General features: G+C 42.3%; 1 protein-coding gene across 1 annotated transcript in view; it reads left to right on the forward strand.

The window, feature by feature from the left end:
- Window positions 1-25254, forward strand: part of LOC133115434 (hexokinase-1) — a 129618-nt gene that overhangs the window by 18833 nt on the left and 85531 nt on the right. The window contains exons 3-5 of the mRNA XM_061225351.1: window positions 8711-8859; window positions 8989-9108; window positions 23322-23417. Coding sequence (XP_061081335.1) covers window positions 8711-8859; window positions 8989-9108; window positions 23322-23417 — 365 coding nt within the window. The remainder of the gene's footprint in view (window positions 1-8710; window positions 8860-8988; window positions 9109-23321; window positions 23418-25254) is intronic.

Raw genomic sequence — 25254 nt, forward strand, 5'->3', positions numbered from 1 at the left:
TAAACAGTACATACGCTTATAGTGCAAGGGCGATGCCTACCCAGGCTCCCAACCTAATTGGCCTACTAAATATAGCCTACCTACGTAAGGCAATGTGATAACGACAGACACAGAAGATATCCCATCTCTGATTCCACAGCAGGAGTACTATCCCTAACACTAGAATACGCAAAACAACCTAAACAATCTAAGTCGCTGACAAAGCAGAACACTTTAAAAAGAGACAGGAAACCATGAAACGCATTAACCCTCTTATTCATCTGAAACCGCAGGAATACTACAGAGGTAGAAAGTGTACACAAAGCGACGGGGGTCTCAGTCACAGAGCCCCAAGCTTATTGGTGAGTTTGCAAAGACCTCATCTAAGGGGGGCGATACTCCAACGATAATGTACCCCACTTGACTTTTAGTAAAGTCACCAACCACAGCTGCCATAAACTCCATCACAGCAGGCAAATGAGAATTGTCAGTCACATACCTCACACGCACAGATGCAAAAAAAAGAGAAACAGCTTTCACACTTTCACTGTGTTTGAGCACCTGTAACTTTTTTTTAGTAACATGTAGAGTAATCCTGGCTGTTGGAATACCCAGTCAAAAGGGTTCAAGAATAGTAACCATTTTATTTTGGATATGTAATTTAATTTAATATGTAATTTGGCGCTGAAATTGTACTGACACTCGGTTTTTGTAATTTCTTTTATATTTCTAATTGGATTTGCTACAATATTGTCACCTCTTGTTACCCAAGAAATTTCAGTGATCCACAAATTTTGTTACAATAGTTTAGTATGTGAGGCGGCACGGATGGTGCAGTGGGTAGCACTGCCGCCGCACAGCAAGGAGGTCCTGGGTTCGAATCCCCGTCGGCCGGGGCCTCTCTGTGTGGAGTTTGCATGTTCTCTGTGTGTCTGCGTGGGTTTCCTTCAGGTACTCCGGTTTCCTCCCTCAGTCCAAAGACATGCCGGTTAGGCTGATTGGAGAGTCTAAATTGCCCATAGGTATGAGTGTGTGAGTGAATGGTGTGTGTGCCCTGTGATGGACTGGCGATCTGTCCAGGGTGTATTCCTGCCTTTTGCCCAGTGTATGCTGGGATAGGCTCCAGCCCCCCTGCGACCCTATTCAGGATAAGCGGGTTAGGATAATTACATTACATTAATGACATTTGGCAGACGCTCTTATCCAGAGCGACATACAACAAAGTGCATACCGATAACCAGGGATAAGTGCGCTGAAAGACCCTAAAGGGAAGTACAATTTCAACTGCTACCTGTACAACAAAGATAAGGAACAGGGCCTATTTGAAGCAGCGAAGGAGGACTGAGGTGGAGGAGGCGGTGTGTTGAGGAGAGAGGAGAAAATACAGAACAGTTTCCGGGGGTCAGAAGTAGAGTTCTGAATTTGTGTTTGATAGTATTTTGCTTTGGCGGCAGTGACAGCGGAAGAGAATGCCACCAGGAGAGACTGGTAAGTTGTGAGGTCTGAAGGGTCTGGAGGTACGGAGGGTGTCAGATATCCAAGGACTGGGGGGGGGTGTGTGAGGCAGCTTTGAGACAGGGGGACAGAGAGAGTCAAAGGCGGAGGAGAGAGATGAAAGGAGGGTGACATGCAGAGTCAGTGGGGAGTTTGGAGAAGGATTCGAGAGGGGGGAGTGAGGCAAAGGTGGAAAAGGAAGAGGGTGAGAGGGAGTGGAGGTTACGGCGGGCTGAGGAAGTGTGGGTGGGAGGAGGGGGAGGAGGATGGGGAGGAAGAGGGAGGGAGAGTGAGATGAAGTGGTGATCAGATGTATGCAGAGGGGTAGCTGTGAAATCGGAGCATGAATTAATGAATTAATGAGATTAGTATGTGTTTTACATCATTCCTGCACATGTTCAAAACTACCATTTACAATGTGTGTGATTCTAGAGCAATTTACAACCAACATATGGTTCTGACCTAATTACTATTGCCATAATATTGTAGCTGAGTTTGTGCTGAAGACAAAGATATGAAACACTTTGGAATCACTGTGTGGAATCATAAATTGATTAAAATTACACATGTCAGAGCGTAGCACAGTCACCAGTTTTCCTTATTTTGCCCTCAGAACCCAGAGGGTTAAGACAATTCAGTGAATTGTTGAAATGCAGTCTTAAGCTCACTGACAGTCTGACTTAGAGTAGAGGCAACTCCATCCATCCATCTTCATCCGCTTATCTGGAGTCGGGTCGCGGTGGCAGTCGGCTAAACTGGGTATTCCAGGCGTCCCTCTCCCCAGCAATGCATTCCAGCTCCTCCTGGAGGATCCCGAGGCGTTCCCAGGCCAGGAGAGATATATAATCTCTCCAGCGGGTTCTGGGTCTACCTCGGGGTCTCCGCCCAGTTGGACGAGCCCGGAAAACCTCCCAAAGGAGGCGCCCAGGAGGCATCCTGATCAGATGCCTGAACCACCTCAATTGGCTCCTTTCGATGTGAAGGAGCAGCGGCTCTACTCCGAGCTCCCTCCAGTGTCTGATCTCCTCACCCTATCTCTAAGGCTGAGCCCAGCCACTCTATGGAGGAAGCTCATTTTGGCCGCTTGTATACGCGATCTCGTTCTTTCGGTCATTACCCAAAGCTCATGACCATAGGTGAGGGTTTGGACGTAGATCGACCGGTAAATCGAGAGCTTCCCCTTCCGGCTCAGCTCCCTCTTCACCATGATGGTCCGGTGCAACGCCCACATTACTGCTGACGCTGCACCAATCCGCCTGTCGATCTCACGCTCCCTTCTAGCCTCACTCGTGAACAAGACCCCGACATACTTGAACTCCTTCACTTGGGGCAATGACTCGTTCCCAACCAGCTGCGCCTTGAGATCCTGTCCTTGAATATCACAAACGGGACCAGTGACAAGGGGCAACCTTGGCGGAGTCCAACACCCACTGGAAACTTGTTTGACTTTGTGCCAAGGATGGGGACACAGCTCTCACTTTGGTTATACAGGGACCGGATGGCTCATAACAACGGCCTCGGTACCCCATACTCCTGCAGTACCCCCCACAGGGTTCCCCGGGGGACACATTTACATTTACATTTTAGTCATTTGGTAGACGCTTTTAATCCAAAGTGACTTACAAGTGCATAGGTTCTTCCACAAGTCAAAGCATCACATCCATAACTAGGAAAATACATAGGAAGTGCTCTTCTAAACATATAGTCATTATAAGTGAAAATCTTTTTATTATTATTATTATTATTTTTTTATTTTTATTTTTTTTGTCACTATAATGACAACTAAACTTAATTAAAAACAGCACAAACAAATGATACTTAACTAATCCAGGAGAAAATGCTACCAACCCACTGCAGAAGACTAATGCACACAGGGACACGGTCGAAAACCTTCTCCAAGTCCACAAAGCACATGTGGACTGGATGGGCAAACTCCCATGACCCTGCCAGCAACCCTGCCAAGGTAAAGAGCTAGTCCACTGTTCTACAACCAGGACAGAGGCCACATTGCTCCTCCTGAATCCGAGGTTCAACTGTTGGTCGGAGCCTCCTTTCCAGCACCCTAGAGTAAACTTTCCCGGGGAGTGTGATACCCCGACACTGAAGAGGTGTGTCAGCCAAGACAGCCCAACAATGTCCAGAGCCTTCAGCATCTCAGGGCGAATCTCATCCACACTGGGCGACTTGCCGCTGAGGAGCTTTTTGACTGCCTCAGCAACTTCCGCCAGGGATATAGGTGCAGATTCCCTTGAGTCTTTGGGCCCTGCCTCTTCCACAGAGGATGTGTTGTTCGGGTTCAGGAGCTCCTCAAAGTGCTCTTTCCACCACCCAACAACATCCCCAGTCTGGGTCAGCAGTTCTCCTCCCCTGCTGAAAACAGCCTGAGTCAAGCCCTGCTTTCCCTTTCTGAGTTGTCGGATGGTTTGCCAGAACTTCCTCGCGGCCAACCGAAAGTCCTTCTCCATAGCCTCCCCGAACTCCTCCCATACCCAGGTTTTTGCTTCAGTGACTGCCAAAGCCGCAGCCCTTCTGGCCACTCGTTACCTGTCTGTTGCTTCAGGGGACCCCTGGGCTAGCCAAGCCTGAAAGGCTTCCTTCTTCAGTTTGACAGCCTCCCTCACCGCAGGTGTCCACTATCGGGTTCTTGGGTTGCCGCCCCAACAGGCACCAATGACCTTCTGGCCACAGCTCCTGCTTGCCGCCACTGCAATGGAGGCTTTGAACATGGCCCACTCGGACTCCATGTCCCCAGCCTCCCCTGGGATGCGCGAGAAGTTCCTCCGGAGGTGGGAGTTGAAAACCTTGCGGACAGGGGCCTCCGCCAGTTCACCCTCACTACACGTTTGAAACATCTCAAAATAAAACTCTGGCTGAGCCTTAACTAGTTGAAGGAGTAACAAAAAAAGTTAAGAACAGATCCACCTGTTATGTTGCAACTTTTTTGCCTGTGCTCGATTATGGATTATGTTTTGTATAAGCAAGCATCCTCTCAGTGCCTCCATGCGATCAACACTCTGTATCATGGTGTGTTGAGATTCATAACTTGTAAATTGTGAGGCTCTCCCTCACCATTGTATGATCGGGTTGGTTGGCCAGTACTGGCAACTCATAGACATATTCATTGGTATATCCTTATTGATAAGACAATTATCTGTCTTCTTCCTTCGTACCTATGCCTTTATATATTGCAAAACAGTGTTGGAAGTTATTGTTTATGTTCACTGGATCTTTTTATGCTGTCTGTTCCCAATGCCCGCACAGAAATTTAGGTCTTTAGGTATTCTGCTCCTTTTGCTTGGAACATATTGCAGAATGACCAAAAACTTAAGGAGCGGGTCTCATTGGATGCCTTTACATTTACATTTTTGTCATTTGGCAGACGCTTTTAATCCAAAGCGATTTACAAGTGCATAGGTTCTTCTAAGTTAAAAGCATCAAATCCATAACTATCAAAACATGGAGAGCTGTTCTAAACAAAAAGGCAAAAGTCATCATAAGTGCAATTTATTAATTAATTTATTTATTATTAAGGGTTAGGGTTAGATAAGAGGGAAATTGGAGGGGGGGGGGGGAGAAATCAGGAGGTAGGACTAAGGTATAGTCTGAAAAGGTGTGTTTTTAGTCTGTGTCGAAATATGGGGAGGGATTCTGCTGTCCTGACAATGGTAGGTTGTTCCATAACTGAGGAACCTGAACGGAAAACAGGCGTGAATGTGCAGTTCGACCGCCTAGTGCTCATAGTGAGGGAACCACAAGGCGACCAGAGCTGGCAGGCCGGATGGGGTGTAGGGAGTGTAAAGTGGGGCAGTCCCCTTAGGAATGCCAACACTAGCGCCTTAAAGCAGATGCGTGCGGCAATAGGAAGCCAATGGAGGCCAATTAGAAGTAGGGTGACATGAGCCGACCTGGGCTGACTGGTGATCAGGCGGGCTGCAGCATTCTGGACCAGCTGGAGGCGCTCGATGGCACAATCTGGGAGACTGGCCAGGAGGAAGTTGCAGTAATCCAGGCAGGAGATGATGAGTGCCTGGTCTAGGAGCAGGGTGGCTTTCTCTATCAGGAAATGATGGATATAGCGTATATTATAGAGAAAGAACCTGTAGGTTCTGGCAGTGGAGGTTCATCCATGTAGGGATATCAGCCAAGCAGGCTCTGTGTGGTGACCTGCGTATTACATTACATTATTGGCTTTTGGCAGACGCTCTTATCCAGAGCGACCTACAACAAAGTGCATACCCATAATCAGGGGTAAGTGCGCTGAAATACCCTAGAGGGAAGTACAATTTCAATTGCTACCCGTACAACAAAGATGAGGACCAGGGCCTTTTTTTTCCTTTTTTTTTTAAACAACAAATAAACAAACAACAAAGCAAAAGTTACCAAACTTAACTATCCAAATACTGCTTACCTAGCCAACTAAAAATACAGATACACAAAGTAAATCACAAAGACAACAATTAAGGTTCACAGGGAGGTAGGGAGGGATGGGGAGAGGTGATGCTTGAAGAGGTGCGTCTTCAGTTTGTCACCTGGTAGGAGAGGGATTTGGTTCTAGCAGAGTGGAGTGCCTTGTTGACCGCAAATAGGGTGGTCTCAGTGGAGTGGCCACTCTTGAAGTTGAAGACTGGTTGGAATCGTGAAGATTGTTCTGGAGGAGATAAGTTGACAGTTGGGAGCAGACCGCACGTTCCAGAGTTTTAGATAGGAAGGGAAGAAGAGAGACAGGTCGGTAGTTGTTCGGGGCAGAGGGCTTTTTTTGAGCAGAGAAAGGAAGAGAGCATAGTGCCAGAAGAAAGGGAAGTGTTGATTAGATAGGAGAGAAAAGGGAGAATGTTATTAAAAGGGATAGGGTCAAGAGGACAGGTGGTTGGGTGGTGGGATGTGAGGAGTTTCAAAGTGTCGGGAGTCAGAGAGGGGAGAAGGGGTGAGAAGAGAGAAGGTTGAAAGGGTTTTAGGTGGTGCGTTTAATTTTAGAGTGAAAGAAGGAAGATTTATAAGAGGGCATGGAAGGAAGCTATATCACTTGGGAGATAGGACCTTTTCCATTTTCTCTCCGCTGCCCGCAGTTTGGTTCAGTCAGCTCATAGAGCATCACAATATATATGTGTTGACAAAGATGAGAGAGAGGACATGAAGGTTGTGGCAGCATCATTGGGAGACAGTCGAGATAAAGGGAGGAGAGGATTTCAGAAGAGATGGTGGACGTAGACAGGTGGCTTAAGTTGTGCCAACAGGTGACAGTGGGTGGTGGGAGGGATAGATGAGTGTTAGAGAAGACTGGAAGAGAACTTTAGGCATGTGCGAAAAAATGCTGTAAAATAAGAATGCTTTCAAAAATAGAAATGTTAATAGTTTATTTTTCTCAATTAACAAAATGCATGAACAGAAGAAGTGAATGAACAGAAGAAAAATATAAATCAAATAAATATTTGGTGTGACCACCCTTTGCCTTCAAAACAGCATCAATTCTTCAAGGTATACTTGCACACAGTTTTTGAAGAAACTCGGCATGTAGGTTGTTCCAAACATCTTGGAGAACTAGCCACAGTTCTTCTGTGGATTTAGGCAGCCTCAAATGCTTCTGTCTCTTCATTTAATCCCAGACAGACTCAATGATGTTGAGATCAGGGGGGTCATACCATCACTTCCAGGACTCCTTGTTTTTCTTTACGCTGAAGATAGTTCTTAATGACATTGGCTGTATGTTTGGGGTTGTTGTCCTGCTGCGGAATAAATTTGGGGCCAATCACATACCTCCCTGATGGTATTGCATGATGGATAAGTATCTGCCTGTACTTCACAGCATTGAGTAGACCATTAATTCTGACTAAATCCCCAACTCCATTAGCAGAAATACAGCCCCAAACTTGTAAGGAACCTCAAACATGCTTCACTGTTGCCTGCAGACACTCATTCTTGTACCACTCTCCAGCCCTTCGACGAACAAACTGCCTTCTGCTACAGCCAAATATTTCACATTTTGACTCAGTCCAGAGAACCTGCTGCCATTTTTCTGCATTTTTGGCCACAATTCTTCCATGAAGACCACTTCTGACCAGACTTTTCCACACAGTAGATGGGTGTACCTGGGTCCCACTGGTTTCTGCCAATTCTGAGCTGATGGCACTGCTGGACATCTTCCAATTGCAAAGGGAATGATGTGTCTTTCATCTGCTGCACTAACTTTCCTTGGCTCAAGGTTGCCTGTTTCTTTGTGCTTCTTCAACAGAGCTTGGACAGCACATCTGGAAACCCCTGTCTGCCTTGAAATTTCTGCCTGGGAGAGACCTTGCTGATGCAGTATAACTACCTTGTGTTTTGTTGCTGTGCTCAGTCTTGCCATGGTGTATGACTTCTGACATTAAACTGTCTTCCGCAACCTCACCTTGGAAGCAGAGTTTGGCTGTTCCTCGCCCACCTACAGAGCTGTTTCTGTTTCAGTTAATGATTGTGTTTCAACCTACATATTACATTGATGATCATTAGCTCCCTGTTTGGTATAATTGGTTAATCACACACCTGACTACATGCCTACACAATCCCTGACTGTGCAAGTGTACCTAGATGAATTGATGCTGGTTTGAAGGCAAAGGGTGGTCACCCCAAATATTGATTTGATTTCGATTTTTCTTCTGTTCACTGACTTAGTTTATTTTTTATCAATTAACAAAATTCTATTAACATTTCTATTTTCTTACTTTACAGCATCGTTTCATACCTGCCTAAAACTTTTGCACAGTACTGGATATGGAGTGGTGCTATAGAGAGGCTAAGTCCCATTTCAAATCCCTTCAAAAACCCATATGAAGGTTTTAGAGGTGAACTCAATGCTCTGTCTATATTTTGACAAGCCTACACTTGTTCTACTCTAAATTGCCCTGTTTAATTACGTAGTTTAACAATTGTATTTATGCTTGTGCTTGTTGAACTTAGTGAAATATAAGTGAGCACTTTTTTTTTGTTGTTGTCTGTTTTACTTCTGCTGCTGTAGCCTATCCACTTGGAGGTGTCACACGCTGTGTGTTCAGAGTTTTCTAGTCTAGTTTTCAGATGAGCCAACTTGCAAAATGCCAGAGGATTTGAGTAATATTCACTGGGTGCAACTTCTAGATTGCAAAACTGAATGGAAATTGGTGCAATCTCTCTCCATTTGTCATAGTTGTAGTTTGCAGAGTGAAAGACAATGAATAATTACATGGTTTGGTTAACCATTTTTTATTTGTTTTTCATTTCACAGAAAAGGGTGATTTCATAGCACTGGACCTTGGGGGGTCCAACTTCCGCATCCTACGTGTGAAGGTGTCCCATGAGAAGAGGCAGACAGTCCAGATGGAAAGCCAGGTCTATGAGACTCCAGAGGACATCATTCATGGCAGTGGCACACGGGTAAACATGCCTATCATCAGACTTTTTTTTGACAAAAATAAAAATAAATTAAATTAAGAATGAGATTAAAACAAAAACTCCCACATCCCTCATATTGCAATGTAAATTAGCAAAGCTCTTTTTCTGTAGCTATTCGACCATGTTGCAGAATGTCTAGGGGACTTCATGGAGAAGCAAAACATCAAGGACAAAAAGCTCCCTGTGGGATTCACCTTCTCCTTCCCATGTGCTCAGAGCAAACTAGATGAGGTAAGAAAACATAAACAACATACTTAATAATGGGGCTAATAATGAGTTTGCATTTAACATAATTTATCGTCATTTTATATCGTCAACGCACCTGCTTAAACCAGTTTTTTCATGATTAAAAATGCTTTAAACTTGTCGATTTCATTATATGATATGTGTACTTATATAAGCAGATAATCATAAGTGAATTGCACTCAAAGGTTAAATCTTTAGATGAAAATGTAAATCTTGAAAGCTCATTGGGCATTGTTTTCTTATTTAAATATGTTGGTACGTAGTGGTGTTCATGATCACGAACAGGTGCTCCAGGACATGTAGAATCTTTAAAAAATAAAGACCATCCGCCATAATTTAAAAATGCATCCATCTAATCCTACATCAGTTTTTCCGTCCTTCCCATTGGAATGACATGGCACTGCATGTGGTGAAACCTATGTAGGGTTGCCTGAGCATAGAAAGTTTTTTCTTTCCAGCTTGCTGAAAAGGATAAAAACAAGAAAGTAAGACAAGGGTGTGTTGTTTTTTTTCCATTTACTAACAGTTATGGTTAGGATTTGGGGAGCTCCATCACAAGATCATTTCAATAGCTGCTGACTACACAGGTTAGCTAAATATATGTTTGCTAGCTAGCCACGTGACCAACCAACCATACGCTAACTCTACTGTTCAAACCAGCTAACGTTACTGCAGGATCGAAGACAGTTACTAGCTAGCTCTGCCTATATTGCTAGCTATGATAACTATCCAGGTAATTAATGTAGTGGCGGGCAGTGAAAGAGAATTAACAGAGAAGATTGTCATGCCTGATGCCAGGATGTGCTAGCTGTTGATAGCGGCAAATCTGGAGATAACATTACATTAAGGCAATGTTGCTTTTTAAGCTAGACAACTAGTCTGCTGTTGTTTGTTTAATGTATATACTTAACAGGACTTAATGACTTAGCTAGCTAGCTAGAAGTTGCTAGCTAAATTGTCCAATTTAATGTTACACATGTAGCTAGCGAACGCAAATAGCTAGTAATGTTAACGTTACAACTAAGCCAATATAGACTAGCTAGCTAAGCATAAAAGCATAGAGCTAGCCAGCTATCCCAACAAGACACACCGATAGACATTCGATGGCTAGAATAGCTACAGACTAACCAGAGATGCTGTTTTTTGTGGTGTAAAGTATGTTACCCATTTATCCAGGGTCAGACATAATGTTCTTTAGATAGCAGGGCAACAAAAGCCTGAAGTATAGATAGATAGATAGCTAGGGAAGTAACACATTAGTTGGTGTAAAACATTTTTTTATTTAAGTTAACTAGCTTTTTAGCTAATTATAGCTTTGTACAGTTGTATTGCTAGCTACAAGTAACTAACAAGATTGTTTGCTATCAATAGCTAATTTTAGCTGAGCTAACTGCCATCTTGAAAGCGGTGGGAAATAGCCTGTCATGACAAGGAGTGTGTCCCATTAGCTGGAAAGTTCATACTCCTTAACTCCACTACAACTCTCCTCCACTCTATGCTCCGGAAATATATAGTGATAGAACATTAGAACATAAAGAACATTATGTCTGACCCTGGATAAATAATCTCAGTAATTGGAGAAATTTCCCCCTGATAGCTGACATATGAAGCACCATATGACATAGGGTACGTTTCACTAATGCAGGGCTCTCAAGTTTCATGAAAAACTCAGAGTGAGATTGCAAATCAGGCCTGGAGCAAATCAACATTTTGTATGTTTTGGTCGCAGAGGCCCCTGGGCCGAATCCACTTCTCCCAATTATAATTTAGTTTATAATTGACCAGCACAAATAAAACAAATAGAACCGAAAATGACGGGCCAAACCAATAAGACAAACTCAGTTGAATAAAATAAATTGATTTAGTTACACATGTAAGAAAAAAATGTAATAGTTCGGGAGAGGTGATCTTTGTGAGCATTTGTGCGAGGGTGTGACTTTGAGTGTGTGACTGAGTGTGTATGTGCATGCGTGACTGTGTGTGTGTGTGTGTGTGTGTGTGTGTGTGGTAGGGATGAACCGATATTAAATTTTACGGTACGATACGATACAATATCTTCAAAATATCACAATATCACGATATTGCCCAGTGGCGTAACGCAAAATCTCGGGGGGCCCACGCAAGGTAGGGGGCCTTTTTCAACGGGGGGGTAGATTGGTGCAGTGTCAAGTAAATTGAATTTTAATAAATAAATTAATAAAATACTTTGTGTTTTTCTTGTAAAATTGTCTGGTAGACTGTAAACCCCTGTCAGTAAACATTTAAATTCAAATTAACATCAATTATCTCTCATTTTCGCAGGGGCATCTTTTCATTGGCTGCACAAGCAAAACATAAGGAATTGCATTTAAACTTTCATATTTGCGCATATTTAAGCAATGTTCCCAAACATAGGCTGATAGCAGCTAGTAGCTAAAGTTAAGTTTGCATAAAATTCTTCGACATGGGAGGTTAAAAACCAACGTGGCTCCAAATCCAACGAGACTGCTTTTAAAATCATGTTTATTTCCGTGTAGTGGGTTTTATCCCTTCTCGGCCGATTCACCGTGAGAAAAGACAGGGCGTGTGAGCGTGTGAACTGGTTGAAATGCGTGTCTCACGGTCAATGGGTGAGACTTGAGAGGTTTGCTAAAGAAATGTTTCTGAATTAGCATATGTGAGATGCAACCGACAATAGCCAAGAACATAAAACTGTTACAGTACACAGTGTTGAGATCGGACACATTGGGATTCTGGGGTTAGCCTATGGGGCTGGTCAAAACATAGCTCAATGTGTTTTTTCAGCAGGGGTTGATATTGGCTTACGAAGATGGACAGGGATCTAACGTCATACAAGCAACGAGAAAACAATGATACGGACCAGGGGCCTCATTTATAAAACTGTGCGTAGGATTCACGTCAAAAGGTTGCGTAAGCATGAAATACAGGACGTACGTACGCACAAAAATATTCTGATTTATAAAACAGTGCATACACACGTCCCACGCCAGTTTTCCTTTATAAATCACAATCAACTTTAAATGTGGCGCACCTTTGCCAGCTTCATGTCCCGCCCACAGTTGCCTATAAATAGGCAGTGAAACACCCCTAATGAATATGCCTTTCACGAAGATGACAATGGCAAACGCTGAAAAGAAGGCCAAGAAAAGGGATTTCAGCAATTTGATTGCCTCTGAAAAGCTACAGGTGTGGGAATTATCCTGATTGATTGTAAATGACCAACAGTTCTGCACAATGAATGTGATGATGACGATGATAATAATAATAATAATGATAATACACGTTATTTGTCTAGCACCATTGAAAACACAGTTACAAAATTAAGAGATAAAACGAACAAAAATCCATAACAATAAACACATTATAAAACATAATATATGAATATGATAACAATATATGAAACTATGCACTCGTATCTGCCCAACTGACGCATTGTAAACGGCATCAGTGCACCGTAATTTGTCCGACTGTTCACCGTATTATTTATGAGAATACATTTAATAACATGAAGTATTGTTCAACAATTCGTCTACATATTTGAGGGATTATTTTACAACAACATCGGCGTTTATATTTATCATCCTAAATCATATTTTTTGGGCACTCCAGGGAGCATCAATCAAACAGCTGTTTGTTTATTCCGTTGTAAGAGAGGCTTTTATCCGTTTTTGCAAATTAACTCTTCATATATGATACGTGAGAGGTAATATTTCGATTTATTTTACACAGTGGTATCTGTTGTGTATCATTTTCGACTTCTCTCGTCGCCAAATGTTGTGTTGCACTTAGGAAGGGAGAGAACCCGTATAGCGAGATTCAACAATACAACACTTTAATAAGTATAAAGGCCCGGACACACCAAACCGACGGTCGGCGTCGGAGCCCCCGGAGCCGTCGATGAGAGAGCTCTCACCGACATCCGACGGCTCCGAAACACGCCGACGGAGTGTCGGCGTGCGGGACACACCGGAAAGACTCGGCCGACAGGGCGCCACCGACGTCCGACGGCCGACCGTCGGTTTGGTGTGTCCGGGCCTTAACAGGAACGAAGCACGTCCTTACAGCAGCCATACCCAGCCACAACTCCCGCCAAATCTTTATACCTTTTTACATCCTGTTTCACTTCCCGTTTTCCTGGTCTTACGTCACGAGCATTAAAGGCACAGGACACAACAGTATCAATTTCACACCATTTCTCGCGTTTCATCCCATTGCCATCAGAGTCGCAGTTTCTCATTTCTCCAGTTAATGTGCGTATGCATGGGTCAGAGTTTCTGTGGAGGACCGCACATTTTCCCGTCAAGTTCGTTTTTTATAAATGCCAAAGTTTGCTTAGAAAGTGGCGTACGCATTCTTTTGTGCATACACAACGTTTATAAATGAGGCCCCTGGTCTCGTTTGGTTGTAGCCTATCGAGATAGCCTTTGAAGTATGCCTTTGAAGTACACACGAAAAACACTGCCTATGCAGTGCTATTCACACTCCATTTTGGCTCCATATGGCTCTGGCAATGTATAATCCGTATGTTCCGCTTCATTGGAATAGTGCGTCTGCCTTACCAAAAGATTTTTCATGTACAGTCAGGTCGATAAATATTGGGACATCAACACAATTGTCATCTTTTTGGCTCTATACACCACCACAATGGATTTGATATGAAACAAACTTTAATTTGCTTTAATTTGAGGGTATTTACATCCAAATCAGGTGAATGGTGTAGGAATTACAACAGTTTCTATATGTGCCTCCCACTTTTTAAGGGACCAAAAGTAATGGGACAAACTATGTTTTGGATCATGAGCAGTTCCTTTCCAAACTCTAATCTGGTCTTCCTGTTTTTGAGGCTCACCAATGTTTTACATCTTGTGGTGAACCCTCTGTATTCACTCTGGTGAAGTCTTCTCTTGATTGTTGACTTTGACACACATACACCTACCTCCTGGAGAGTGTTCTTGATCTGGCCAACTGTTGTGAAGGGGTTTTTCTTCACCAGGGAAATAATTCTTCTGTCATCCACCACAGTTGTTTTCCGTGATCTTCCGGGTCTTTTGGTGTTGCTGAGCTCACTGGTGCTCAAACAGTTGATTTGGCCACACCTAATGTTTTTGCTATCTCTGATGAGTTTGTTTTGATTTTTCAGCCTAATGATGGCTTGCTTCACTGATAGTGACAGCTCTTTGGATCTCATATTGAGAGTTGACAGCAACAGATTCCAAATGCAAATAGCATTTTAGTCCCTTAAAAAGTGGGAGGCACATATAGAAACTGTTGTAATTCCTACACCATTCACCTGATTTGGATGTAAATACCCTTAAATTAAAGCTGAAAGTCTGCAGTTAAAGCATATCATGTTCGTTTCATTTCAAATTCATTGTGGTGGTGTATAGAGCCAAAAAGAGGAGAATTGTGTCGATGTCCCAATATTTATGGACCTGACTGTATATTGGTCCCAGAACAGCGAAACGACAAGGCTGGAGATTTTCGTGTTTTGCATGCAAGTGTGGTTCGGACATTATCATAACAGAGGCACAACCTTTAATTTAGACATTTTGTGTGACACTGATTGATGTGCTCAAGACAATAATTAATTCATTAATTCATTAATTCAGTTTCCAAAAGCTCTTTAAAATGTTACATGTAAACATTCTTCTCATGTCACATTGTGACATCCCTGTATCTGACCCCTCTATTGTTTTAAAAGATTTCGTTTAAATAAAGAACATTTTTCTTATGTCGTTGAGGTTGTGTTCTCTGTATTAATTCAGAAGAACACTAACATGAAGTGACTGGATAAGTAACATGCATCAGGTCTGTTGAGAATGTGATTTTGGACAAAGCAACTGTGTATGATCATCATTTTAGGCATATTAATTAATAGATCCATGACCACAAATCCTTGAACAGGCTTAGTTACAGGTCAGAGCATTATTTATTGTAATAAAGCTCAGGTACATCATGACGATAATACACATTCTTGCAACCATTGGACCCCCTTGGCCACCCCAGTGAAAAAATCCTAGAACTGCCCCTGACTGTTAGTCTTTTAAGTTGTTTGTGCACTAATGTGAGGTGTGGATGGACTAGTATCATTTTGTTTGAAACAGAAGTTGAACACGCAGCATTCCTTCATCATCTTAGGGGAATGAGGTTGGGCCACCTCACCTGCACGTCCCCGTTTTATTTTTAGTGCATAGATGATAAACACGTGACAGTTGGAGGATAGTATTCCTCTGGGAATTGTGACCCTGTCAAACTGTTCTTTCTGTCTCAGCCAAGTGTTAGGGTGGGAGTTTATGCTGTATGCTTGCTCTCAGACACTGTTTGTCCGCCTAGTTTATTTTCGGCTACCTTAAAGTAAGGAGCGGTAGGCCGAGTGGATGGTGGAAGTACTGAGGCCCGCTTGTAGTTAAGATGATTGGCTCAGACTTCCTGTGGCTTGGGGCAAGTGTGGGGGAGAGGACAATGTTCTCCCAGTTTGTATGTGGAACTTTCTCTTGGCGCTGCAGTGTGTCGTTTTACTGTGGTGTGCTGTTTCCAAGGCTGATCACTTCCAAGCTTTATGTTCGTTTCTTTATAGCGAAGTGTTTCTTTTTGTCACTTTTTCAAAACGCAGTGTTTTCGTTCTCGTCATTGTTTAGTGTTGGTTATTGTATGTATTGCACTAAGGCTACACAAATCCAAATGTATGAAGCCTTGCTTTGGAAGTTGACTCACTTAATGTAGAACTAGCTAGTTCTAACTCGGAATGTGTCCGTTTTAAAAAAAAGGTCCATGCTCTCTAGCTTGTAAGATAATTAGCTACGTTGTTAGTTTTTTACAAATGTCCTACTCATGAACTTGCTGTCGCCCAAATTAACGGTTTACAGTGCGACACTCATTAACTATGGTAGCCTAGCCCCAGAATTTGAATGACGCATTTTGGAATAATCTATTATTAAGCCCAAAGACGAAAAAATATGAGGGGAGTCAAATATAATGATCACAATATTACCAAATAATATCAACCTTAGTCAACTTAGTATTTAGCACTAAAACAATTTCATCATATGATAAAATTTTCATATGGAACATTTTGCTGCAGACCCCCTGGCATACCCGCGGACCCCACTTTGAACGAATGTTTGAGAATCCCCAAATTCAAAATATTCCATATGCTTTGTCATGTTCACCCTTCATCTGCATAAGTTTTGTCGTAATCAACAAACGCATACATTCACTCTGGCTATAAAAATATTCCCATTTATTGGTTAACTTCATTATTACACCTGTATAACCTGTTTCACTCATCACAGTTCAACTATGCATACACTTCCAGGTTCTTTTGGGAATCATGCAGCTGCACCACTATGTGGAAATATGGGTGTTTTGCGGGCTACCGGTGGACTAGACCATGTAGACAGGAGTGTTTTAATGGAAATGACAAACACTGGAATTTTATCAACACTGAGTAGTCTGCATGAGAGAGAAGTTTTGAATTTGTTTGTTTTGGTCAATTAATTTAGTAAGAAATATGTTGTTCGTTTTTTGACTAGTGCGAGAGGGGTGGGGCTACAGCTAGCCTTAGGCTATATAAACATTATTACATTAACATTATTGCCATTTGGCAGATGCTCTTATCCAGAGCGACGTACAGTTGATTAGACCAAGCAGGAGACAATCCTCCCCTGGAGCAATGCAGGGTTAAGGGCCTTGCTCAAGGGCCCAATGGTTGTGCGGATCGTATTGTGGCTACACCGGGATTAGAACCACCGACCCTGCATGTCATTTACCTTAACCACTACGCTACAGGCTGCCTGATGACCTGAGTATGGGGAAAAGGCTAAGAGAGAAGTGTGCAGACATAGCCTGGCTTATGCCTATTTCTTTTGGGGTTTTTTTGCTTATTTTTGATGACTCCTGATTTTTAAACATTTGCACTTCTTCAGAAAAAAGAAAAAGAAGAAAAAATAATTAAAGAACGCTTCCCTTTATAAATTGTCTGGCCTCGTCTGTTGACTCCATCGCTGGCTATCCTGCCACAGACTTGACAAAATTAACTTGCATTGTAACTAGTGCTGTCAATCGATTCAAAAAATTAATTGAATTAATTACAGGCTTTGTAATTAATTAATCAAATTAATCTAAATTAATCGCACATAATGATATTTGCATTGAGAAGCAAAAAAATGTTGTAAAAATGTTTGAATGCAAATGGATTTTAGTAGATGAGTGAATAAATGAACATAATAGACATTATTTACTTTAAAAGATCAACATATTTTATTTCACATCTTTTATTTCACAAACGGCCATAATATTGAAACTAAGATATGACCTAATGCATATGCAATAGACCGTTCCCCTTATCGCAATGCATCCTGGGTCCTGTGTCCAGGAAGCAAGAAAACCCATTGGGTTATATGGGAGTTTGACGACAAATTACAATCAAATTACATCTTGTGAAAAATCTTTACATCTTTCAAATCAACCTGACCCCAAGACTTATCCATGAGGTCCGGGTCTAGTTTTGAAGTGTTGCAGAGGCAATAAATCGCTGCAGAAGTTGCAGATAAATGCACGCATCCCCGCCGGCGGCAGGCGGGGCCGGGGGAGGACGCCCTTACCCAGACAGCGGGTCTTATGGGGCTCCACCGGAGCTCGCTACAAGAGGGTCGGCGCAGAGGAGGACCCCGTGCGTTCCTCCTCTGCCGCCGACCCTCTCGTAGCGAGCTCCGATGGAGCTACAAGACCCAGTGCCCGGGGAAGAGCATCCTCCCTCGGCCCCGCAACTTCTGCAGCAATTTCTTGCCTCTGCAACACTTCAAAACTAGACCCGGACCTCATGGATGAGTCAGGTTGAGTTGAAAGACGTAAAGATTTTTGCAAGATGTAACTTGATTTTCCATAATTTGTCGTCAAAACTCCCGTTTTCTTGCTTCCTGCATACAGGACCCAGGATGCATTGCGATAAGGGGAACAGTCTATTGAGGAACAAAGAAATCAGACCTGTTTCAGAACACAATGAGGTAGGTCCTTAAATTGCTGTCCTTAAAGGAACTATCATTCCTTAGACAGCATAACATTTTAATTTCACTTAACATAAAGAGCAATATATATCCAGGGCATAACATTAATTTAATTGAACACACAGTTTATCAACATGTAGTGCAACTGAACAGTAACAGACACATGGGCCTCATGATACCTCTTACTTTTCTTTCAGCCAGTCACTGAGACAGACTAGCTTGTTCACATTCTCGGAGCTCAGGGCTGCCCTCTTCTTTTGAATTATGTTTCCTGCAAGTGAGAAAAGTCTCTCACAGGGGACAGAAGTAGCAGGGGTGGCCAGGTATTTGTGAGCCAGGGCAGACAGCTGTGGATGGGCCCCTGCATGAGTGGACCACCACTGCAGTGGGCACTCCTCCATGCCGATTCTGGGCTCTGCTTTATAGAGGCTCAGTGCTCTGTTAGGCCCCATGTCATCATCTGAGTCTGAGTCTGAAGCCAACAGCAGGAGGCTCCTCTTTTTCTTGGCTGGTTCCTCTGAGGTCTCTGGAGTAGCTGTGCTGGTTTCCTCTTGCAGCATGGACTCGAGGCTGGTCCACACCTCTTCTCTCTCTCCTCTTGGGAGATACTTTAAGTCTTTAAAACGGGGGTCAAGTGCTGAAGCAATCTTGAGCCATCCATTGTTGATGTGAGCTTACCGTTCAGATAGGTCCCTTTTAAAGACAGTCTTGAACCGCTCCACATAGGCTGGGTCCTCCTCTGAAACCTCCATGGAGCGGCACAGGTGGTAGAGAGCAGGCAACACCACAGAGCATGAGACATAGGTCTCACCCCCCAGAAGCTCAGTCACATATCTGCAGTGGATGATAAGAGGTGCATACAAGTTTACTATATTCAGGTGATATCTGTAAATCAGTACATTTAAATCAAGAAAAGCTTTTGAAATTACTTTTGACTAAACCATATTCAGAATATAAACTTTGCAATCATTATGACAGATATTGCGCTTGATTTTAGGGGAAATTATAAATTATGCATTTCATTTTAACTCAAAAAGATTATATAAAATGCACTGCAATTCTTTATTTATAATGCTATGTAAGCTTCTGAAAGTTGGATATTGCACTTAGGCTTATTGTGATTTTGATAGTATTTCAATTAATTGTTCAGGTCTAATTTAAATTTGATAGCAAATTCAAATATCTTTGCAAAAAAGATACAATCTCGTTATGATAATAAAACGTGCGGGTGTGTGGGTGCTTTTACCTGCATGGTTCAAGGATGGTCCCCAGCCTCTGCAGTTTGTCCCACTCGGATGTTGTCAACAGGACCAACTTGTGCTTCTGGCTGGCCAGAGTAGCCTTCACAGCCTCTTGGTTCTTCAGGATACGAGAGATCATGGCGAGCGACGAGTTCCATCTTGTAGAAACATCCTGTATTAATTGCTCTCGCTGTTCTCCAAGTTTTGCTTGCTGCTGGTGTAGCTCCTCCGTATTGGCAGGGCTATGTTTAAAATGCCCTACTATCTTGCGACACTTGGCTAATGCGTCACCAAACCCGCTGTCGCCAAGGCAAACAGTGACTGTTCTCTGTACCATATGTGCAATATAGGGCATGTGCTCGAATGGGAGCTGTCTCGCCGCAGCGATCATGTTCCGAGCGCTGTCACTTCCAACTGTGGTTACTTTATGTTGAACTTTCCAGTCGTCTGCCACAGACAGAAACTGTTCGGCGCAAGCATCCGCAGTGTGCCTGGTGACCGTCTTAAGCATGGTTAAAGCAAATGACTGAAGCTTCCACTTACTGTCAATAATGTGTGCAGTCACGCCGAGGTAATTCTGATTGCTCACCGAGGTCCAATGATCCCCTGTCAGGGCAATATATTTGGCCTTCGCCAACACACCAGCTTTAGCAGTCTTCTCGGCGTCGTATAGCTGATGGATTTTTGACACAATTGTGCCTCTCGATGGCGGCTTGTAAGTTGTGTCGGAGGACGCAATCTGCAACGCCTCCCTCAACCCCCTGTCCTCGACCACCGAAACTGGCCTGCAGTCCATTGCAATCCATTTTGCGAGTGAGTTGGTCAATCGGTCACTACTAGACTTGCTCAGGTGGCGTCTGAACGCCTCCTCCAGTGTGGCTTGACGAGCCTGGTTGCTAACGTTAGCATCAGTTGCTTAGCGGACCACCGAGCTCACTGCTATGTGTTTTGCGTTGAGGTGATATTTTAGGCTGAGTTACTCCGATGGTACGCAAATTCCTTGCTGCACAAATTGCACAGAACCGTACTCCTGTCAACAGTTCCATCCGGCCGTTTTTTGAATGTATATTTCCCATTCAATACACCTAGCAACGTGTTCTCATCAGCCTCCATCTTGTTTGCAAAGCTACTGGCCAGTGACGTACAGGGTCAAGGGCATCACAGCGCATAATTAATAGCATAAAAAATTTTTTTACGCGTTATTTACTCTATAATTAATTAATCGAAATTAACGTGTTATTTTGACAGCCCTAATTGTAACGTTCCCCTTAATGCATTAAAAACAAACACGTTATCATTAACATTGAGAGGAATTTCAGAATAGGTGACCTCCTGTTTGTAAGAATGAGTTTATCGAGTTTGCTGGCTAACTGAGGGCAGATTAAGTGTGTTAATTAAACAATGGTCCAATTGTGACAGTGAGCTTTTGAGTTTCAGTCCACCTTTATTGTTTAACACTGTAATAGTAGTCATAGTCAGTAATCATACACATACGTGTATTTTTACAGTAAGAATATATTTAAATTGAATAGGCTGATTTGTGTCTCACTTGTTAGCGCATTTTGCTCATTCATGGAATGCATTCGGATAGGCAAATGGTAAACGGACTGCATTTATATAGCGCTTTTATCCAAAACGCTTCACAATTGATGCCTCTCATTCATTCATAGACACACACACACACACACACACAACCAACCAATGACGAATGGCAGGGTACCCGTCAGCTCGTCAGGAGCAGTTGGGGGTTAGGGGTCTTGCTTGGGGACACTTCGACATACCCAGGGTGGGGATCGAGCCGGCTGTCAGATGACTGCTCTCCTGTAGCCCCTAATGTTGCCCTATATGAAATTGTTTATACATTTCTGCAAAACCCATAGAAACAGGAATGTTTATAAATGTTGTATCTGCTCCATTTTCAGAATTGATCTTTTCAGGGAATTGAGCTTTCATTTTTTTGTTTTGCAAGTTCAAAGAAATGCCATGGCGTGGGGTGTGGGGGAAGGGGGCAGTGTTTACAGTGCCAGTAAAATCCTCATGAAATTCTTTACAGTATTGTATTAAGTAATGTTAGCTGATTTTAATGTTTACCTAATTTACATAATTTGCATCACATTTTTGTATGTATGTACATTTCAATACATATATGCCTATTAGTTATTATTAAATCAAATTCACTGGCAACTACATGGTGCACTCTGGTACTGCTGAGTCCTCAGGCTTGTACAGCTGTTAGTGTAATCTTGCTACAAATGACTGCTCAGCCTGTTCCCGGGCAAAAAAGAGGAATAGAAGTCAACTGGGAATTTCATTAAGGGCACTACTTAAATTGCGCTAACAATTATTATAAATTCAGAGGCGTGTTAACTAATATTTCTCCAGCTAAATAAGATTTTCTCCAAATACAAATGATATCTTCAAGCCAGAACAATCCTCTATATGTGGCGAGACACCTAAAAATGCAATGTTGCCGCCCCCTGCTGTTGGAATCTCGCTTGTATTTTTTCCCGGCAGGTGGCATTCTGTAGATTCCAGCAATGGCCAAATAACACACAAAGCAAGCAGAATAAAATATTTGGGATATAAAAACTAATTTGGTAGCTAACATTAACAAGTTAAAAGAATGAAAGCACTGGGTGAGTACAATGGTTTCTTGCCATTTTACTTTGACTGCGCATCTGTCTACATCCTGCAGTAAACTGTTTTAGCAGCGGTCCTTGCTGAAACCAAGGCTGTAGCCTAGTATTTCACGTTTTGCTGCTAGATCAATTGACAGAAAACGCTAGATATGAAATCCAAACTAGATAGGAAGCAGATTACATGCATTATTTGGGATGTAAATGTGCAAGCTCATTCTGAGTTTTACTGAGTTTTACATGCCAGACACTCACTGTCTGACATGGTGTGTTTATTTTCAATAAGCATTCCCAAGGAGGGAATTTATGACCAAAAACCACTAGGGAAAACATGTTCCTTATATTCCTGAAGAATGACTCATTGCCAAGGGAAAAGCACACAACATAGGGTTAGCCATATTTAATTAATATAAGCATTTAACTATCATTTATTTTAACTAATACATATTATCATACATTAGTGCAATCAAATTCTATAAGTTTACCACCGTTGTTAGTACATTCTTATTCTTTAATATATATGTTTCACTCTCGGCCTAATCCTCGGGCACAAGGTCAGATTTGAAACCAGAGTTTGAGCAGGGAGGGTAAGCGAGGGGCCCTGCTACCTAGGCAGCAGCCCTGAAGCCCCCCTCTCTATCTTGCTTTCTGGAAAGGTTGCACAAAAGACATGGTGTATCCTGTTGTTCTGCATACATATGTGCAAATGCACACTTCTTAATAAATGTGAAATATATATTTGTAATAAATGCAAAATAACAAAACACTTAAATCAAAGGAATAATACATTGGTTAAACATTTTCTTGAAGCACTTGGTCGATATATGGTAATTAGCTCAATGGTTTTATCAAGTCCTTTGTTCACGGCCCCTCAGCTATTGATTACAGTGCTCACATTTGCCACCTGGTGGTTGTACGAACAAGTAGTTAATGTGGAAAAAGCAAAAAATATATGCAATTTGCCGCTGCCTAGCTTGTGGCTCATGGCTGTCATTTTTGCCAGGGGTGTTTGCACAAAGTATTAAACCATGGGTGCCAATAATTGTGAAACCATTTTGAGGAAATCTTTTTTTTTATTTGGTTGATTCCATTGAATTTTTAATTGAAGCACACTACTTTATAAATGTTGGAAAATAAAGCTTGTCAATAACAATGGAGCCCACTGTATGTATGATACTGTGTATATATATATATATATATATATATATACACACACACACACACGCACACACACACACACACAGTTAGTGAATTTGTTCTCTAAGGGTGATCTATAAAGATAATTGTTGTTAATTCTTCTGTTGCTAATTCTTCAGGCAATTCTTCTGACGTGGACAAAACGGTTCAAAGCCAGTGGTGTGGAGGGGATGGATGTCGTTAAGCTATTGAACAAGGCCATCAAGAAGCGAGGGGTAAGCTTTTCCTCTCCATTCGGTGCTGGAGACTATGAACGGTACTGATTTCTCTTGAAAACCGATCAAAGTTAAATTTGGAAACTGGAACTTTTAGTGGAACTGGGACATGGGTCCTCTGAACAGTACCTCACATGGTGTGAAGTACTGTTCAGAGGACCCAAACGCAGACCAGGGAGTATGCAAAAAACATTGTCTTTATTCAGTCCAATATCAAGTCAGGTAATCAGAGATCAGACAATGCCAGAATCGAGATGCAAAAGAATAATCAAAAAACAAAGCAGGGGTCAAAAATCTGTGAAATCAAAGGCTGAGGTGCAAAAGGGCTAGGCAAAAACAAAGTTTGAATGCAATACAAAAGTAATCAAAGCATGTAAAAGTAGAAAAAAACCAAAATAACAATCAGATCAGATTCGCAATAATAAAAATAGTAAATAATGCATGTCCAAAACAAATCAACACTCATTACACCATCCCTCTTTCCAAAAATGAAATTATTACTTTAAACCCTAAAAACCCTAGATTTTCTGCTAGATTTTCTCAATCAAAGCAAAAACATCTTGGGATTTGGGTGGAGCTACTTCATCTAACTCAGGGGTGTCAAACTGAATCCCCAGGGGGCCGCAGTGTCTGCAGGTTTTTGTGGTTTCCTTTCAATCAGCTGCCAATTAAGGCCAATTAAGGCCTTGAGAACAAGGCGTGTGGATTATTTAACCAATCAATGACTTGAATGAACCCAGAACACCCCAAAAACCAGCAGACACTACGGCCCTCCAGGACTGGAGTTTGACACCTGTGATCTAACTGAAAGGGTTAAGGTGATGGCCAAAATGGCCAAATAAATGCACCATTTGCCAAACTTTGTTAAATCCAGTCTGTTACCAGGCTAGAGAAGTAGAAGCTCTTCTGCCATCTGATTCCTCCTCACCCATGCTACTGGTGTATCACAATTGGCATCAGCACGTCACCATCACACTTCAGCAACCTTCAAAACACTGGTAGTATGGCCTGGCTTAAATAGCCTTGGAGGCCTTGACATGTCCATCTTATCTGTGAGGCCATATCTCTCTTAAAGGATAGCATAGGATTTGCTCATCAACAAATACAATTTGTCTTGCCAAATACTGTGTGGCATCTTGGTGTCAACTGAGGGCAGAGACCAACCCTTCTTGGCCCTCCATCTCCAGCCACATTATTGATTAAACCAAACCTCACCTGTTAAACAAATAATTGATTAATACTCACAAGCTTAATATACACACATGCATATAGAACAAAACTCCAAACCCACCACATGCAGACATCTTTTTTTTTTTTTTTTATCCCGCCACCACCCTCTTCGGAAGACATCATTATTTTTTTATTTCAAGCGCAAATACATTACATTTAGCCACTCCGTACCCACCCACTCTAATACCCTAATACAAAGACATGACAAGATATTACAAGATATTATAAAACCCAGCAGATGGATGGACAGACCGACAGACAGACAGACATGTAGATAAGCATGACAGGACATGATAAGACAAAGCACTGTACATGTTCTGATGTAGGAGATATGAGATCGGAAAGCAAGATGATGAAAGGAAGAGATTAAGACTTGAGACTGGTGAAGGTTTTCTAGTGTGTGTGTGTGTGTGTTTGTGTGTTGGTGGGATTAGTTAACAGGCAAGTCTAATGATATGATGAAGGGGCCCCAAACTGTTTTAAAGAATGAGGTTAGAAGTGTAATTTGTTCCATGGATATGTATTCTTTGAGGAGGTTTAACCATTGTGTGATGTTTAATGCATTGCGAGTTTTCCAGTTTAACAGGATAGTTTTCTTGGTGACAGT

Source organism: Conger conger, chromosome 2 (assembly GCF_963514075.1).
Source record: "Conger conger chromosome 2, fConCon1.1, whole genome shotgun sequence".
Lineage (NCBI taxonomy): Eukaryota > Metazoa > Chordata > Actinopteri > Anguilliformes > Congridae > Conger > Conger conger.